This window comes from Mobula hypostoma, chromosome 13 (assembly GCF_963921235.1).
Source record: "Mobula hypostoma chromosome 13, sMobHyp1.1, whole genome shotgun sequence".
NCBI lineage: Eukaryota > Metazoa > Chordata > Chondrichthyes > Myliobatiformes > Myliobatidae > Mobula > Mobula hypostoma.
The window spans coordinates 62,130,783-62,150,899 of record NC_086109.1 but is presented as its reverse complement, the minus strand read 5'-3'; the positions used below and the strand labels follow the sequence as shown (position 1 = coordinate 62,150,899).

General features: G+C 44.0%; 1 protein-coding gene across 3 annotated transcripts in view; it reads right to left on the bottom strand.

Annotated features, from left to right (window-relative positions):
* Positions 1-20,117, bottom strand: part of LOC134355634 (ceramide synthase 2-like) — an 84,940-nt gene that overhangs the window by 44,464 nt on the left and 20,359 nt on the right. For 2 of the 3 annotated variants that reach the window (XM_063065817.1, XM_063065818.1), the window contains exons 2-3: positions 11,663-11,836; positions 4,017-4,134 (exon numbers count right to left, since the gene is read on the bottom strand). In XM_063065817.1, coding sequence (XP_062921887.1) covers positions 4,017-4,134; positions 11,663-11,835 — 291 coding nt within the window. In that variant the 5' untranslated portion in view covers position 11,836. Of the gene's footprint in view, positions 1-4,016; positions 4,135-11,662; positions 11,840-20,117 lie in introns of all 3 variants that reach the window. The other variant, XM_063065819.1, reaches the window with a different exon arrangement.

Genomic DNA, 20,117 nt, shown 5'->3' with positions numbered 1-20,117 from the left:
TTTTCAAATAGTCCTTGAGATCACCTTTGGTGTCTCACCACTGCTGAATGGGCATCAGGAAATCTTTCCCCATACCAGATGTAGGTAAGAGGTAGATAAGACTTAGGTTTAGGGCAAGGAGGAAAAGATTCAGAAGAGATGGGGAAACCACCTTTTTCACCTGAAGAGTGGTGATTTCCTGGTACACATTGCTAGGGAGAGTGCTGGAAGCCGGGTTGCTGCCAGCATTTAAGAAGTGTCCAGAAACAGCTTGCATCGCTTGGGCCCCAGAGGCCTATGGACCTATTGCAGGGAGGTGGGACTAACAAGAAATGGTGGCTACTGGTCAGCATGGATTAGTTGGGCCAAATGGCCTGCTTTCCTGCTACATACTTCAATGATTCAATAAGAGTAGGTGGAACAGAATTTCTGGCACAGGAGTGGAGATTAGACCATGGAAGCATTTGAGAACAAAATCATTCTACTAAATGAAAAGAATATTGCTAAATATCCTTGTACATGTTGTCTTTTGGTCTTCTGTTCGTTTCATTCACGATGCAAGCACAATATGCAGCATTAAAAGGTCACTTCAAAACACCCTGTGGCACCTGCACCCCTAGTGGCAAACTGAAAGGCAAGTGAGAATAGGGAGGATTTTGAGTCAAGCGCAGAGGCCACATGAAGAAGAACGAGAATTTACAAATCACTGGTTAAGACCTAGCCCTGTCACACATGCACCTGGTTTAAGATGCTGGTTTGTACTTCAGGTGGGGGGGGGGGGGAGAGGAATCTTTTGACAACTCAGCAAGTCCAACAGGAATTGAGGAAAACCCTGCTGATGGGTTATAGAATATGCTCTCACGGGGAGTGGCTGAGGTGAGCAGTTAAAGGAAAGTTGGATAAGCATTGATTAGACAGAATAGGAAGGGATGAGAGATACTTCCTGTGGAATGGCTGCATTGACTGACCTGGTCCTGCAGCGTAAAACCCTGCCCCAGTGTTTATCCATCTCTCTAGCAGTCTAGCCACTACTTCTCATGGTGCCCCTCACCTTTATCCCTCAATTCCAAGGCAGTTCTGGTTTAGTTTTGCAGGGAGATGTGTAACCTGACCTACTGAGGGCCATTCATGAGTTTTATTTTAACCATGCACAACCAGGTACACTTAACATGTGTCACATTTAAAATGGTCACACTTACAGTACGGTGCACAAGTCTCAGCCACATAGTTGTGGGGCCTATCAAAGGTGGTGATGAAACAGCATATAGAAGGGAGACTGAAAATTTGGCTGAGTGGTTTAATAACAACAACTTCTCACCCGACGTCAGCAACACCAAGGAACTGATGGTAGACTTCAGAAGAGGGAAACCAGAGGTCCATGAGCCAGTCCTCATCGGAAGATCAGAGGGGTAGCAACTTTAAATTCCTGGGTGTTCCTATTTCAGAGGACCTGTCCTGGACCCAGCACGTAAATGCAATTGCAAAGGAAGCACAACAGCGCCTCTACTTCCTTAGGAGTCTGTGGAGATTCGGCATGACATCAGAACTTTGACAAACTTCAAGAGAAGTGTAGTGGAATGTGTATTAACCGGTGGTATTGTGGCCTGGTTTGGAAACACCAATGCCTTTAAACAGAAAATCCTACAAAAGGTAGTGAATTCAGCTCAGTATACCATGTTAATGTCCTTCCAATCATTGAGCACATCAATATAAAATGTTGTTGTAGGAAAGCAGCATCTATCATCAGGGAGGTCATCACCACCCAGGCCACGCTCTCTTCTCACTGCTACTTGCCCATCCATTGAGATGACCCCACAACCAATAATCTCACTTAAAGAACTCTATCTTGTTATTTCATGTTCTTGTTATTTATTGCTACTTATTTATATTTGCATTTGTAGTTAGTTTTCTTCTGCACTCTGGTTGATCTTTCATTGATCCTGTTATAGTTTCTATTCTATAGATTTGCTGAGTATGCCCAAAGGAAAATGAATCTCAGGGTTGTATGTGGTGACGTGTATGTACTCTGATAATAGAATTCACTTACTTACAGCTAGTGTGCCTGAAACTTTTGCACAGTACTATAGTAATTTTATAATGCACTGTACTGCTCTTCAAAAAACAGAAATTTCATGACATACATGAGTAATGATAAACCCGATTCTGATATGGGTGTCTGTGCGGACTAAGAGTGGGAAGGGGGCAGGGAGAGGGGAATCATAGTTGGGAAAAGGGGAGGGAGCAGGAAGCAGAGAGACATCCTGTAATGAGCAATAAACCAACTGTCTGGAATCAAATGACCTTGCCTGGTGTCTCAGGGCTGGGTGTGTTGGTACCCACATCGCCTCCTGCCCCTGGCACACTTTCTCTGCCACCTCTCCCACACCCCTCCAACAGCACCCACCCTCACCACTCCTAACATCCTTCGCACCTGTCAGACTCGCCCTCTGCTTCACGGTGACAAATGCAGTAACGTACAACAGCCTTAGGCACTCGAGCTGTACATCGATCTGCCTCAGACTTCTAAACGGCACTGTACACATCAAACGAAAACTTCACCAAGAGGAATTATCAGCGGACACTTCGACAGGATCGAAGTCAAAGGTTGCACGCTGAGGGAAAGCTTACCTTTAAGTTTCAATACTAGACTCCCGAACCTGTGCCAAATCAAGGCAATTATGGAGATTTCTTTCGCTTTACTTGTTGTGAACCAAATCAATAAGTTCAAGTCAGCTGCTCGAACCCACTGCTCCTGGTTTCACTGGGTGTCAGTCGGTGTTGCTGCCAAAGTGAAATCTGATACTACAGGTGTAGATGGACCATGACCCTCTATAAAAGGTCCAGCTGGCAACGGGATTGTTGGGGGGGGGGCTGGTGGTGGTATTGGAAGAGGGGAAAATCACTTTACTCTGATAACTGTTAAGCATTAAACCTGGACTTGAGGCTGGGTGAAATATATAACAGAGTAGAGGTCCTCCCTAGGTGACCTCTGGGCTCCATTCCTGGCCAGGTCAGGCACAAGCAGCTCTTTACCCTACAGAAGAACCAAGGTGAGCCGTGGAACATCAGAACTTGCACCCTTTCTCAAAAGAGCAGCGTCACCACAAGCCCAATCACAGATTGGTGATGAGGTTAATCATGGAGACAACAATATGGATGTGCAAAGATTGTTACTTGCTGGGTGGAACTGCAAGACAGGATAAACTGAAAATCTGACTTACTGATTTGACTATCTGGATGAAGATGCCCCACTTTTTCCATACAAAGACCCACTTTCATCACAGTGGTTGATACACAAATCAACATGTCTGGGAAACCATCAATCCTGTCAGCTCAATGAAGCTCAATCTCATTCCTTACGTTGCAATAGACTTCTTGCATCTGACCTGTCGGTCACTCTACTGCTTGGGGCAAGCGTGTGAGGTTCAGGTCTTCCCCAGCTTATGAAAGCCTAACTTGCGTACATTTGGGAGATCAGTAGGTTGAAGTTGCTGGTTGCTACTGGCATGTTGGACCTCATTCCCGACTATGGAACTGTTCAGGTGGCAACAGTTCACAGGAATGGAACCCCGAGGTCTCCTGGGGAGGACCTCTATTCTGCCACATTTTTCACCCAGCCCCAAGTCCAGACTTAAAATCCCCATTATCACTCCCAAAAATGCTAAAATGATCTGGTTTTGTCTGCATAATGTAAGAATATAACCTGACACAATAGTAATCCCTTGGTGTTTTCAATAAGCATCTCCTTGAACCATCCCAATATATATATATTGTACACCAACTCTTCATTCCATCTATTGCTCCATGGTTCACACCCAGACTGCAACACACATATTGAAATCTCCTGTTCTGCACAGGTAGTCTCCAACACACCTATGGCAACATGGTTCAGAAGTAATATTAAGCGATTACCAACTCACCTTCACTATTAATTTGTCTGAAAACATGCTGAATAAATGCAATGAGATATCCTCTTTAGCTCAGTTGGCCTGTTTTTGGAATAAAAACTGTTGTGAAATTCAAATAAAGCAGCTTACCTTATTTGGATGCTTTGAAATCGAGACAAAAAAGTGTTCTAAAACAGGATTATAGGTGGCCTTTAACCGGACGTGGTCTTTAATCCCCATAAATTTTCCAAGTGGCGTGGCTATGAGCCTGTGGGTGTAAACATACACTACAGTAAAGTACTGAGCTACCTTCAGACTCGGTTACAATCCCAAACATGACAAAAGCTGCAGATGCTGGAAATCCGTCCTGGTGGAGACAAAAACGCTTCATCCTCCTCTACCTGCTCCAGCATTTTGAATGAGCTACCCAATTACCCAGTCTCTTTTCCCAAAGCCTTCCTTGGTTAAGTTTCCCTTTGAACGTTTCACTAGTTGTCTTCCACTTGCAGACAGTGCATTCTAGCTTATAGCAAATCAATCACCACTGGAACGAGCTCTAACGTGAACCTCCCAGTCACAGACTCTTTTGCCAGAGAACTCCTTCAGGCTTACTCCCTGAAAAAACTTTCACAATTTACGACATCTCTCAGCTTTACAGAACAATACCATTTTCTCCACATCTCCATGTCCTCCAATCAAACATGAATCAGGAGGAGAATCTTAGCCCTTCATCTCTGCTCCACAAATTCTATTGTGTCTGATCTGGCTGCAATCTCAACGGTACATTTCTATCTACCCAGCTTTCACTCCTTTGCTTAAGCATTTATTTACTTGTTGCCCGCTACACCGCTAGCATTTAGGGCAGCAGTGACGGTCCTCAATCTCTGTCCTTGGCCATCTTTTCTATTGTGCCCCAGGCATGGTTTAGAATTATCATTTCTGCCTCTATGGAACGCTGCCAAATTGCCTCCTGCAGTTCGTCCACCCTTCATGGGTCCAATGAAGGGCTGTCTTGATGACAAAGTTGGGCTCTCTTCTCATCACGTGCCCAGTCCACCTCCAACACTTCCTCATGATGATTTTTTTAAGATTATGAGGACATTCACTCTTCGTTTATTGTCATTTAGAAATGCATGCATTAAAAAAATGATACAACATTCCTCCAGAATGATAGCACAAGAAAAACATAGGACAAACCAAGACTAAAACTAACAAAACCACATAATTATAACATATAGTTACAACAGTGCAAAGCAATACCGTAATTTGATAAAGAGCAGACCATGGACATGGTAAAAAAAAAAGTCTCAAAGTCCTGATAGACTCATCATCCCACGCAGGCGGCAGAAGGGAGGAACTCTCCCCGCCATGAACCTCCAAGCGCCGCCAACTCGCCGATGCAGCACCATTGGAAGCACCCGACCGCAGCAGACTCTGAGTCTGTCCGAAAACTTCGAGCCTCCGACCAGTCCCTCCGACACGGCCTCTTCGAGCACCACCCTCTGCCGAGCGCTTCGACCCCACCCCGGCCGCCGAGCAACAAGCAAAGCCGAGGACTCGGGGCCTTCTCCTCCAGAGATTCTGGACCACACAGTAGCAGCAGCAGCGAAGCAGGCATTTCAGAAGTTTCACCAGATGTTCCTCTATGCTCTCACGTCAATCTCCATCAAATCAGGATTGTGCACGGCACCCTACTTGACAAATAAGAGACATCACCACCGGAGTGGCTGCTGCGAGCTGCGTCGTGCCACCATCTTCCCACCATTGCAGCCATGTCCTCTTGATAACAACAAAGGAGTAGGGCAGAGCTGGAGATCTTTCTTGGACAGAGATTACAGAAGGTCTTCTGGAGGCTCATGGTGTAGAATGGTGACAGCTTGGCAAGGCTGCTCTCTGCCATGCACCAGCGATCTGACCCGTAAAACTGTGTGGACAGAACACAACTCCGGTACAGCTTCACCTCATTGTGGACACTGTACTTGGGTTGATCTCATTGCTCTGAAGTTAAGAATTCATTTACCCCCACCTTAAAAACATAAGAGCCCCAAAGACTCAATGCAACTGATAAAATATTTGCCTCATCTTTCTCTTCAATGGGCAACTTCACATTTTTAAACAATGTCTCTTATTTCTGGATTCCCCCACAAGAAACACCCTCTCCACATCTATTCTGTCAATGCTGACTGAAATCTTAATTTGTTTCAATAGCCCCTTCTCACTCTCCTGAACTCCACCATGTACAAGCTGAGCCAGCCTAACTTTCCCCCATAAAACAATCTGGCTGGTCCTGGTATTAGATTGGCAAGTCTTTTCTTCCAATGCACTGACATCCTTCCAATGCGTTACACCCCTTGGTAATATTACCGCATCTTCTCTTGAATTAGGAAAAGCTTCCAAAAGCTTGGTGCCCAGAAATAATCACGTTACTCCCAATGAGAATGAAGCCAGCAACTTATCAAAATTTTATATCAGTCCCTTACACTTCTTTGCAAAATGTGAATTTGAACAGCCTTGTCAAAACAGTTCATCCCCTTTTCCAACAGGGAAGATACAGCAAGGCACTCTGTTTTCAAATCTGCTACTAAATACCCAAAAGAGAAAGCCATCAGCGTCATAACACTCCAAATTCAGACAAATGTATATGTGAAAACAACTCAGATCTGCACCGTTACTGCCTATACATCCAGTGAAATCAGTCCCTTACGCACTACTTTTCCCTCAATCTAGTAACAAAAATGCACCACTTCACATGAGATCTCATCCGATGACCTTGTCACAAGAGTTGTACATGACGTCTTAGCAATTTCTCCCCTATACTTCCATTCAGAACACAGGTGTGAAGATTGCTCGCATTCAAAACGGACTTGTCTTCAGTTAAAAAAAGTGGTTTAGAGGGCTACTTCCTAAAACCACTGCCATGTATTAGGGCTTTCAGCACTTTGGTATGGAATGGTTTAAAATTTCAATTTAAAAAACTTTAGCCTCTAACATTATTTGGGGGATTTCCCAGCTGTCTACCGCAGCCAAGTACAATATGTCAAACTCGCAGTTAATCATCCACTCGAGATACTAATCGCCAACAAAGAGTTTTCTGTGAGAAACCTCTGAGAAATAAGATACCCTCTTGGCTATCAAGTCTGATGAGGATGAGGATAACTGAGATTTAACACTCGACATTCATGTGACATCAGAGAAAAGGCCGCACGAGATTAGTGAGGTTGTTTAAAACAGTATGTCAACTCGAACTGACTTACTGCAAGACCAAAGCCAGTCAAGTCAACATAACCCTTGGGGTCAGTGCTGAAGTTATCTAAAAGTTAAAGTTCCACTGAAAATGCGAGGTGCCTGTTTCAGACCTTGATCATGTGCTCTGCTTAATGGCCATATGCAAGTAATACACACACACACACACACACACACACACACACACACACACACACACACACACAGCGCTGGTGGACTTGTTTTGAAGAGAGCGCCTGGTAAACAATTAACTTGCAGTCACCTCTGACCAGTTAGCACCACTGACCCCTTCTAAAGACAAACAAACTTTGTGTCAGCGGACTGATCACAGATTTAACTGTCGGGGGGGGGGCAGGGTATGGAGATGGAGCCACAGTGTACACTGAAGCAACATCAGTCCCTGTGGAGTCCAATGAGAAAGGAAAATGTAAAGTGACAAAACTCCCTGGAACCAGGCTGAATGTTTCCGTTTGACAATGGAACTTCAATTAGAGTGGCCAAGGTCATATGGGCTGTAGTTCTAGGTTTTATGTGCAGGAGGGGTACATAGTTTGGGTCAGAGAGAAGGAAAGATGCTAGCAGCCCAAGTTGCATGACCACTAGTTTGTGGACAGAAGTGAAAAAATTAGTTTTACTGCCATAGTACTGTGTGGATATTACAATGGAACCATTTTGAAGAACTCTTCAATATTAATAAATTGGAACTGAAATACATGTGATATTGTAGTGGAATCTACAGATAACACCACAATAAAATAGGAAAGCGAGCTGACCGCTCAGCCCAAGCCTGACCCACTAGACAATATGACCATGGCCGATCTGCCCATGTATCATTTCTTCTTTGCCACAGTCCTCAATTCCTCGGTCTTTCAAATATTTATCTACTTCCTCTTTAAATACCCCAACTATCTGGCCTTCACATCTCTTTGGGATTGAGAAATCAAAGATAAAAAATTTCCTATTAAAAATAAAGCCTGCGCTCTGGGAGTGAACAGTATTTCACAAGGTCTGGAATAAAATGCAGAACTAGTGGTCTTTCTGCTTAGTAGTCATACTCCTATTGTAACTGTCTCCACATCTGTTCTGATGATCTCATTCTTATTTCCAGGAGAAATAGTTCATCAGAAATTTCTTTTCCTCTTCACCATCTTGCATTTTTGAAAGCACAGTAGATGCCGGTTAATTAGGCTATCGGTTAATTGGAACAGTCTCTTATTTAGGACAACTCTTAAAGAACAAAAACTAATCCAGAAAATAGCTGGGATTCCCATTGTTTATTTGGGACACTGTGCCACTTAACTGGGGCAGTAGACTGCTGCCGTACAGGTCCTAACTAGCATCAGACACATGTAAATTGTGTGGTCATTAGACATTATACTGTGCTTAGAGCAAACAGTTTTCACATTGTGTTAATTGCACGTGCTTGTGTTCAAAAGGCAGAATCAAAAACAGGTGTAATATCACCAGCATATGTTGTGAGGGAGTGTTCATGGGTTCAATGTCCATTCAGAAACTGGATGGCACAGGGGAAGCCGCCGCTCCTGAATCGTTGTGTCTCTCTTCAGGCTTCCATGCCTCCTTCAAGATGGTAGCAATGAGAACAAGGCATGACTTGGGTGATCGGTGTCCTTAATGACGGATGCCACCTTTTTGAGGCATTGTTCTTTGAAGATGTTCTGGATGCCACAGACGTTAGTGCCCATGATGGAACTGACTAACTTTACAACTCTCTGCAGCTTGGTTTCATTTCCTGTGCAGGAACACCTCCCGCCCCAATACCAGACGGTGATGCAACCAGTTAGAATGCTCCCCACAGTATATCTGTAGAAATTTGTGAACATCTTTGGTGATGTACCAAATCTTCCCAAACTCCTAATGAAATACAGCCACTGTCATGCCTTCTTTGTAGATGCATCGATATGTTGGGACCACGTTAGGTCCACAGAGATATTGACATACAGAAGATTGAAATTGCTCGCTCTTTCTATTTATGATCCCTCTATGAGGATTGGTGTATGTTCCTTCGTCTTACCCTTCCTGAAGTCCACAACCAGCTTTTTCGTCTTACTGACGTTGACTGCAAGGTAGCTGCTGCGACACCACTCGACTAGCTGATACATCTCGCTCCTGTATGCTCTCTCATTTCAGTCTGAAATTCTGCCAACAATGGTTGTATTGCCAGTAAATTTATCGGTGCCATTTGAGCTGTGCTTAGCCACACAGTCATGGGTATAGAGAGAGTCAAGCAGTGGGCTAAGCACACACCCCTGAGGTGCACCAGTGTTGATAGTCAGATTGGTGGAGATGTTATTTCCATTCCCCACAATCTGCAGTCTTCCAATTATGAAGTTGAGGATCTGGTTGCAGAGGGAGGTACAGAGGCCCAGGTTCTGTAGCTTATCGATCAGAACTGTAAGGAATGATTGTGTTAAATACTGAGCTGTAGTCAGTAAGATGCATCCTGACATGGATATTTGTATTGTCCAGGTGATCCAAGGCCGTAGACCTATTGTGGTGATAGGCAAATTGCAGTAGGTCCTGGTTCTTGCTGAGAAAGGAGTTAATTCTAGCCATAACCTACCTCTCAAAGCACTTTGTCACTATAGATGTGAGCGCTACTGGACAATTGTCATTAAAGCAACTCACCCTGCTCTTGGGCACTGATATAGTTGTTGCCCTTTTGAAGCAAGTGGGAACTTCCGACCGTAGCAATGAGAGACTGAAAGTTGGCTGGCATAGGTTTTCAGAGCCTTACCAGGCATGTCGCTTTGCGAGGGTCCACCCTCTTGGAAGACAGCCTGGCGTCAGTCTCTGAGACAGAGATCACAGGGTCACCGTGTGCTGCAGGGATTCTCATAGCTATAGTTTTAATCTCCCTTTCAAAGTGTGCACAAAAGGCAATGAGCTCATCTGGGAGTGAAACATCACTGCCAGTCATGATGTTAGGTTTTGCTTTGTAGGAAGTAAAGGCCTGCAAACCCTGCCAGAGCTGACACACATCTGATTCCACCTCCAACCTTGTTCAGATTCCACCTCCAACCCCGTTCAGAATTGTTCCTTTGCTCTTGAGATAGCCCTCTGCAAGTTGTACCTGCTTTTCTTGTGTGGACCTGGGTCGCCAGACTTGAACGCCAGCAGACTACGAACCTCCTGGTTCAACCACGACTTTTGATTTAGGTAAATACAGTAAGTTCTCGTAGGCACACACACAACCAGACGGGTTTTAGTGAAGTCAGTGGCAGTTGTGACACTCATTCAGACTTGAAGATGATTCCCTGAATACAGTCCAGTCCACCAAAGCAGTCCTGTAGCACTCCTGTGCCTCCCTTGTCCACACGTTCTTGGTCTGATGGGCAGTGATAACTTATCACTGATAGTTGGCAAGAAGTAAGCAGCAAGGCAATTCAGAACTGCTTTGTTCACTGCAGTTTCAAGTATTCAGTCTTGGAGGTGCCAGAAACGGTTAGGAACAACGAAGAATTTGAAGGTTACAGTGAAAATGACGACTTGGAAGAAGCAATCGTCAACAGCGTTGTATGAAGCCAGTCCATTTTCTGCATGGTGTCCACAATGATTTTGCTCATTTATAGTCAAAAGAACAATGTAGCATACACTGAATGAAATCCTCCCTCAATAACTGTTAGGAACTAATATACAGTTTTATAGTATTGTAGTAGTATTGATGGTATTCTAATTTGTTCTGTTTTTCACTTAAATAAATACATAATTTATGACTCAGTTAAACAGTATTTTTCTTTTTATACCTTTTTAATTATTTCCATGAAACTATGGCTAATTCAGGCAGCTACTTAATTGGGCCAAAATGGACTGGTCCTGATGTGCCCCAATTAACCAGAATTCACTGGGTATTTCTCCTTCTCAGATGTGACCGAACTACTCTGCTTCCTCCCTTATGGCCCATTACTCACTTGCGTCCCCATTTTTTCCGACCCAGCCTTCATTTTGTGAACAGCAGCAAGGCTGGCCGGCAGTGTGGAAGCTCCCCGCTCTAGACAATCCAAGCTTCTCGTAAATTTTCCTTTCACACTTTATAGCTCATTTAATGAGCTTCCTGTGTTTGCAGGAATTAACTGTTGTCTTTATACATGTTGCTCACACATTTAATCAGTCTGGGTTAACATTTGGCTTTAAAAAAGAAACCAAGCAAAGGGCAGATTAATTTAAATTTGCTAATCAAGGGGTCCCCTCACCGCTGCCCTCTACCACCCAGTAGTGACTGCTTCTGTCCAGTGATCTGTCATTTCCAGCAACAGGAACTCAGTGGATCAAATGGCATCTGTGGGAGGGAAGGAAGAATTGTTGACATTTTGGCTTGAAACCCTACATGAGAAAGGTCTGTCCAGAACATCAATAATTCCATCCCACTCTACGCCTACAGATGCTGCCTCGAGCCACTAGGTTCTTCTAGCAGATTGTTCCTTGCTGCGGATTCCAGCATCTGAAGTCTCTAATGTCTCTGCATAACACTTCCCTTTGTCTCACGATATTCTTGTTGCACAAACTCTACAACTTTAGACAAGAAAAGACGTTACCTTTCAAAGAAGTGCCGAACCATCATAAGTAGTACAGCATAGAGGATGGTGACGTACAAATGAGAGACCTTTGCATAAACAAAGCCATCTCTATCCTGGAGATCATCCCAGGTCAGATTTCGGGGAAGCCACAGGTCATCCCACCAAAACCAGTCACTCAGAGTCTGCAACATCCTGCTGGCAACAAAGCAACAATTAACAGAGTTATACATTTATAGAGGATGGAAGCAGCCCTTTGGCCCAAATTATCTAGGCCAAAGCATCTTCCCTGCTAGTCCCAGTTGGCTGTGTTCACCCCATGTCACTCCAAACCCCACCCTTCCATGTATCTATCGAAGCACCTCTTAAATGTTAATCAGATTATAATATATATATCTATACAAGATTACTCAAATATTATTGAAACATTAATTCCAACACTTAGCAGTACAAAATATGAATTACATAACAACACTTGACAGTACAGGTGATCCCGGTTCATTTCCCGCTACTGCCTGCGAGGAGCTTGTACGTTCTCCCCGTGACCGCCAGCATTTCCTCTGGGTGCACTCCCAAAGCCCAAGGATGTACCGGTTGGTAGGTTAATTGGTCATTATAAACTAGGGTTGCCAACTGTCCCGTATTTGCCAGGACATCCCGTATATTGGGCTAAATTGGTTTGTCTCATGTGGGACCGCCCTTGTTCCGTATTTCCCCCACTAAGGTAGAGCGTTCCTATGAAACCATTTGTAAGCCGTAATGGTGTAAACTGAAGAAGCAATTACCATTAACTTATATGGAAAAAATTTTTGAATGTTTTCAGACCCAAAAAAAATCTACCAAATCATACCAAATAACACATAAAACCTAAAATAACACTAACATATAGTAAAAGCAGGAACGATATGATAAATACACAACCTACATAAAGTAGAAATAATGTATGTACAGTGTAGTTTCACTTAAAACAATCGGGAAGATTAAGACAAAACCGATTTGTAGAAAAAAAAATCGGCACGTACACGCATGCGCACACAGGTGCCCACGCAAGGCTTCATGGTCATGACAGTCTTTCCTGGGGTAAACACAAGACTGCTACTTTTGTCTCTTATTTGGGAGTGAGAAAGTTGGCAACCCAAACTGTCCCATGATTAGGCTAGGGTTAAAAAAAAATATCAATCGGGAGTTGGTGGGCAGTGTGGTTCAAAGAGTAGGAAGGGCCTCTTCCGTGCTGTATCTCAATAGATAATTAAATAAACTGGGAAAGGAGGCAATGGAACGGCAGATAGAATTTAATGCAGACAACGTTAAGTTATGCATTTTGGATTATTGAACAAGGACAGAATACAGGCAATTACAAGGCCCTAGGAGTGCTGTACAACAGATCTAGATGCACAGAATTCCCTGACAGGTAGGCAAGGTGCTGAAGAAGGCGAATGGCATACTTGCCTTCATTGGACAGAACAAGCTACAGCTCCTGGAACATTCTGTATCGTTCTAATTGCCACGCCACAGGAAGGAGGTGATCAAGCTAGATGATGCAGAAAAGGATCACGTGGACGTTGCCAGGACTGGAGGGCTTGAGGGGAGGCTGGAACTGTTTCCCCTGGGGTTAAGGAGCCAAGGGGTGACCAGATAAAAGTTTATAAAAGCATGTAGGTGGACGATCAGTCTTTTCCCCCAGGGAAATAGAGTCTAAAAGTAGGATACATACGTTTAAGTTGAGAGGAGGTGGATTTAAAGGGATTTCCAGGACCAGTTTTCTCCCCCCTCACAGGGTGCAGAGTATTTAGAATGGGCTGCCAGAGGAAGTGGTCAAGAGTACTATTACCACATTTATGGGATCTGGACAGGTCCATGGATAGGAAAGGTTCAGAGGGATATGGGCCAAATGCAGGCAAATGGGACTTGTTCATGAAGGCACCTTTCTATCCACAGATCAAAAGCAAGAAGGATAAGGGGAGAACATGTGCTTGGATGCAGAGGATGTAGGTGAGGTCTTTAGTAAGTACTTTCCACCAGTATTCATCTAGGACATGGAGGATAGGGAGATCAGTGTTGATCTTATGAAGATGCTAGGGCATATTGAATTAAAGATGGACGCAGTATGGGGCCACTTAAAGAGCATTCAAGTCGATAAGTCTCCAGAGCCAGATGGGATTTACTCCAGGTTATTGAGAGAGGCAAGACAAGAGATTGCTGGGGAATTGACCAATATCTTTACATCCTCTCTAGCCACAGACAAGGTCACATTGGATTGGTGTGTAGCTAACCTTGTTCCATTATTCAGGAAGTGAACCACGGATAACCCTGAAAACTATAGACCAGTGAGTCTCACATCAGTGTAGGGAAGTTACTGGACAGTATTCTTAGAGATAGTATTTATGAGCATTTAGAAGACCATGGCTTAATTAGGGAGCACCAGCAAGGCTTTGGCCGGGGAAAGTCATGTCTTATTAACTTGATTGAGTTTTTTGACAAGGGGCAAAGGTGATTGATGAAGGTAGAGCTGTGGATGTTGTCTATGTGGCACTTGACAACGTCCCTCATCGAGAAGATTAATATTTATGGGATCCATGGTGAATTTGCCATTTGGATTCATAACTAGTTTTTCCATAGGAGATAGGGGGTGGTGACCGCTGGAGGTCTATTATTTGTGGTATTTCACAGGGATCCATACCGGGACCTCTGCTGTTTTTTATACATATAAATAATCTGGATGAAAATGTAGATGGGTGATTTAGTAAGTGTGCAGACGATACGAAGATTGGTGGTGTTATGGATAGTGTCGAACGTAAGGAGACAGTACACTGTTATAAGGCAGGACCCTTTGATGAGCAAAGGGACCTTGGGGTCCAAGCTCATAGCTCCCTGAAATTGGATACGCAGGTTGATAGGGTGGTTGAGAATGCATATGGCATTTATTAGTCGAGGCACTTAGTTAAAAAGAAGTTATGCTGCAGCTTTACAAAACTCCAGTTAGGCCGCATCTAGAGTATTACATGTAGTTCTAGTTGCCCATTATAGGAAGGATGACAAGGTTTTGGAGAGGGTGCGGAAGAGGTTTTCCGGGATGTTGCCTGGATTGGAGCTCATGTGCAGTAATGAGAGGTTGACAAACTTGGGTTGTTTTCTCAGAGACGGCAGAGGCTGAGGGGAGATCTGAGAGGGATAGATAGACAGTACCTCTTCCCAGGATCGAAATGTCCAATACCAGAGGGCATGCATTAAGGTGAGAGAGGTAATTTCAAAGGAAATATGAGGGGCAAGTTTGCTTGCTTGTTTTTTTTATATAAAAACAGAGAGTGGTGGATGCCTAGAATGTGCTGCCTGGGGTGGTGGTCAAAGCAGATACATTAGAGACTTGTAAGGTATGTTCAGATAAGCACACAAATGAAAGGATATGGACATTGTGTAGGTATAGGGGATTAGTTTAGTTGGCCATCTGATTACCTAGTTTAATTGGTTCAGCACAACATTGTGGGCCGGAGGGCCTGTTCATGTGCTATTAAAAAAAATCTGAATATCTGGTTATATCAAAGATAGAAAATTAGCTTTACTTGTAACATGTACATTGAAACATAGTGAAATGTGTTTTTTGGATCAATGTCCTTCACAGTCTGAGGATGTGCTGGGTGTACACAGTGTCACCAACCTAGCATGCACACAACTTACTAACCCTTTCCGAACCCATGCGTCTTTGGAACGTGGGAGGAAACCGTAGCATGGGGAGAAACCCATGCGGTCACAGGGAGAATGTACGAACTCCTCATGGATAACAGCAAGACTGAACCCGAGTTGCTGTCACTGTAAAGCGTTATGCTAGCTGTGACATTCCCAGGCCGCCAATGAGGTGCCGAACTCAGTCATACAGCATGGAAATTGGCCTTTTGGTCCACACCAACAAGCACCAATTTACACTAATCCCATTCTATGACCCACATTCCAATCAACGACCCCTAGGTTCTATTATTTAGTGTGAAGACCGTGGGACAGAGGAGCAGAATTACAGGCCACTCGGTGCAGCGAGCTTCTCCACCATTCTTAACCCCCTTCTCCTGCCATCCACCTGTCACCTTTGACACCCTTACTAATCAAGTACACTTTAATCTCTGCTTTAAATATACCCAATAACTTGGTCTTCACAGTCACCTGTGGCAATGAATTCCACAGATTCACCACCCTCTGGCTCCAGAAATTCTTCATCTTCCTTCTAAAGGGCTAAGAGAGTTGTAAAAGAGTGCCTGAAGGCTTTATGTGTCAATGCAAGGAGCATTCGTAATAAGGTGGATGAATTGAAAGTGCAGATTGTTATTAATGATTATGATATAGTTGGGATCACAGAGACATGGCTCCAGGGTGACCAGGGATGGGAGCTCAACGTTCAGGGATATTCAATATTCAGGAGGGATAGACACGAAGGAAGGGGAGGTGGGGTGGCGTTGCTGGTTAAAAAAGAGATTAACGCAATAGAAAGGAAGGACATAAGCCGGGAAGATGTGGAATCGATATGGGTAGAGCTGCGTAACACTAAGGGGCAGAAGACGCTGGTGGGAGTTGTGTACAGGCCACCTAACAGTAGTAGTGAGGTCGGAGATGGTATTAAACAGGAAATTAGAAATGTGTGCAATAAAGGAACAGCAGTTATAATGGGTGACTTCAATCTACATGTAGACTGGGTGAACCAAATTGGTAAAGGTGCTGAGGAAGAGGATTTCTTGGAATGTATGCGGGATGGTTTTTTGAACCAACATGTCGAGGAACCGACTAGAGAGCAGGCTATTCTGGACTGGGTTTTGAGCAATGAGGAAGGGTTAATTAGCGATCTTGTCGTGAGAGGCCCCTTGGGTAAGAGTGACCATAATATGGTGGAATTCTTCATTAACATGGAGAGTGACGTAGTTAATTCAGAAACAAAGGTTCTGAACTTAAAGAGGGGTAACTTTGAAGGTATGAGACATGAATTAGCTAAGATAGACTGGCAAATGACACTTCAAGGATTGACGGTGGATATGCAATGGCAGGCATTTAAAGGTTGCATGGATGAACTACAACAATTGTTCATCCCAGTTTGGCAAAAGAATAAATCAAGGAAGGTAGTGCACCCGTGGCTGACAAGAGAAATTAGGGATAGTATCAATTCCAAAGAAGTAGCATACAAATTAGCCAGAGAAAGTGGCTCACCTGAGGACTGGGAGAAATTCAGAGTTCAGCAGAGGAGGACAAAGGGCTTAATTAGGAAGGGGAAAAAAGATTATGAGAGAAAACTGGCAGAGAACATAAAAACGGACTGTAAAAGCTTTTATAGATATGTAAAAAGGAAAAGACTGATAAAGACAAATGTAGGTCCCCTGCAAACAGAAACAGGTGAATTGATTATGGGGAGCAAGGACATGGCAGACCAATTGAATAATTACTTTGGTTCTGTCTTCACTAAGGAGGACATAAATAATCTTCCAGAAATAGTAAGGGACAGAGGGTCCAGTGAGATGGAGGAACTGAGCGAAATACATGTTAGTAGGGAAGTGGTGTTAGGTAAATTGAAGGGATTGAAGGCAGATAAATCCCCAGGGCCAGATGGTCTGCATCCCAGAGTGCTTAAGGAAGTGGCCCAAGAAATAGTGGATGCATTAGTGATAATTTTTCAAAACTCGTTAGATTCTGGACTAGTTCCTGAGGATTGGAGGGTGGCTAATGTAACCCCACTTTTTAAAAAAGGAGGGAGAGAGAAACCGGGGAATTATAGGCCGGTTAGCCTAACGTCGGTGGTGGGGAAACTGCTGGAGTCAGTTATCAAGGATGTGATAACAGCACATTTGGAAAGCGGTGAAATGATCGGACAAAGTCAGCATGGATTTGTGAAAGGAAAATCATGTCTGACGAATCTCATAGAATTTTTTGAGGATGTAACTAGTAGAGTGGATAGGGGAGAACCAGTGGATGTGGTATATTTGGATTTTCAAAAGGCTTTTGACAAGGTCCCACATAGGAGATTAGTGTGCAAACTTAAAGCACACGGTATTGGGGGTAAGGTATTGGTGTGGGTGGAGAATTGGTTAGCAGACAGGAAGCAAAGAGTGGGAATAAACGGGACCTTTTCAGAATGGCAGGCGGTGACTAGTGGGGTACCGCAAGGCTCAGTGCTGGGACCCCAGTTGTTTACAATATATATTAATGACTTGGATGAGGGAATTAAATGCAGCATCTCCAAGTTTGCGGATGACACGAAGCTGGGTGGCAGTGTTAGCAGTGAGGAGGATGCTAAGAGGATGCAGGGTGACTTGGATAGGTTGGGTGAGTGGGCAAACTCATGGCAGATGCAATTTAATGTGGATAAATGTGAAGTTATCCACTTTGGTGGCAAAAATAGGAAAACAGATTATTATCTGAATGGTGGCCGATTAGGAAAAGGGGAGGTGCAACGAGACCTGGGTGTCATTATACACCAGTCATTGAAAGTGGGCATGCAGGTACAGCAGGCGGTGAAAAAGGCGAACGGTATGCTGGCATTTATAGCGAGAGGATTCGAGTACAGGAGCAGGGAGGTACTACTGCAGTTGTACAAGGCCTTGGTGAGACCACACCTGGAGTATTGTGTGCAGTTTTGGTCCCCTAATCTGAGGAAAGACATCTTTGCCATAGAGGGAGTACAAAGAAGGTTCACCAGATTGATTCCTGGGATGGCAGGTCTTTCATATGAAGAAAGACTGGATGAACTGGGCTTGTACTCGTTGGAATTTAGAAGATTGAGGGGGGATCTGATTGAAACGTATAAGATCCTAAAGGGATTGGACAGGCTAGATGCAGGAAGATTGTTCCCGATGTTGGGGAGGTCTAGAACGAGGGGTCACAGTTTGAGGATAGAGGGGAAGCCTTTTAGGACCGAGGTTAGGAAAAACTTCTTCACACAGAGAGTGGTGAATCTGTGGAATTCTCTGCCACAGCAAACTGTTGAGGCCAGTTCATTAGCTATGTTTAAAAGGAAGTTAGATATGGCCCTTGTGGCTACAGGGGTCAGGGGGTATGGAGGGAAGGCTGGGTTCTGAGTTGGATGATCAGCCATGATCATAATAAATGGCGGTGCAGGCTCGAAGGGCCGAATGGCCTACTCCTGCACCTATTTTCTATGTTTCTATGTTTCTATGTTTCTAAATGGGCACCCTTCTATTCTGAATCTGTGCTCTCTCGCTCTAGATTCTCCCACCATTGGAAACATCCTCTCCACGTCCAGTCTATCCAGGCCTTTCAATATTCAGTAGATTTTAACCAGATCCCCCTTCATTCTCCTAAGCATGCAGTGAGCACAGTCCCACAGCCATCAAACACAATATGTTAGCCCTTTCACTTCTGGGATAATTCTCATAAATCCCGGTACCTTCTCCAATGGCAACACATCCCTTCTTAGGTATGGGACCAAAGCTGCTCACAATACTCCAAATGTGGTCTGACCAATGTCTTATAAAGTCTCAGGATTATATCCTTGTTTTTATATTCTAGTCCTCTGATAATATTACATTTCCCTTCCTTACTAATAAACACAAGAAAATCTACAGTTGCTGGAAATCCAGAGCAACACAAACAGAATGCTGGAGGAAATCAGGTCAAGGAGTGGCTTAAACTAATATGACAGGGGGATGGGAATCAGTATGATCGAGCTGAGGGTGAGCCAGCAGGCTTACAAGTAGATGACATAATATGTAATATGAATGTAAGGAAGGACAAGCCAATGACTGGGTACAAATGCAGACAGAGCAAAGTTGTACCACAGAGGCAAAATTCACAAGGGACAAGAACGCAGGACTGAAGGTGCTGTATTTACAAACGTAAATGCATGTAGCATTCAGAATAGGGTGGATGAACTCATGGTGTAATTAGATATTGGTCGGTATGACGATGTGGACATCATTGAGTCGTGGCTGAAAGAAGGTCATAGTTAGGAAATTAACACCAAAGGATATACTTTGTATCTAAAGGACAGGCAGGAAGGCATAGGCGGTGGCGTGGCTCTGTTGGAAAGAGATGGAATTACATCTTTAGAAAGAGGTGATATTGGGTCAGAGAATGTCAAATCTTTGTGGGTGTAGTTAAGTAACAGCAAGGGTAAAAAAAATCATTATGGGAATCATGTTTAGGCCACCACATAGTAGCCTGTATGGTTGAGATTGTAAAGGGGACTGGAAAAGGGATGTAATAAGGATAATATCACAATTGTAATGGGGGACTTCAATATGCAAGGAGATTGGGAAAATCTGGTTGGTGCCTGATCGCAAGAGAGGGAATTTGTTGAATGGCTACAAGATGGTTTTTTAGAGCAGCTTGTGCTCAAGCCTACTCGGGGAAAGGTCATAGAACAGAGAAACATAGAAAATGGGTGCAGGAGTAGGCCATTCGGCCCTTCGAGCCATTCAGAACGATCATGGCTGATCATCCAACTCAGAACCGTGTACCTGCCTTCACTGTGTACCCCCTGATCCCT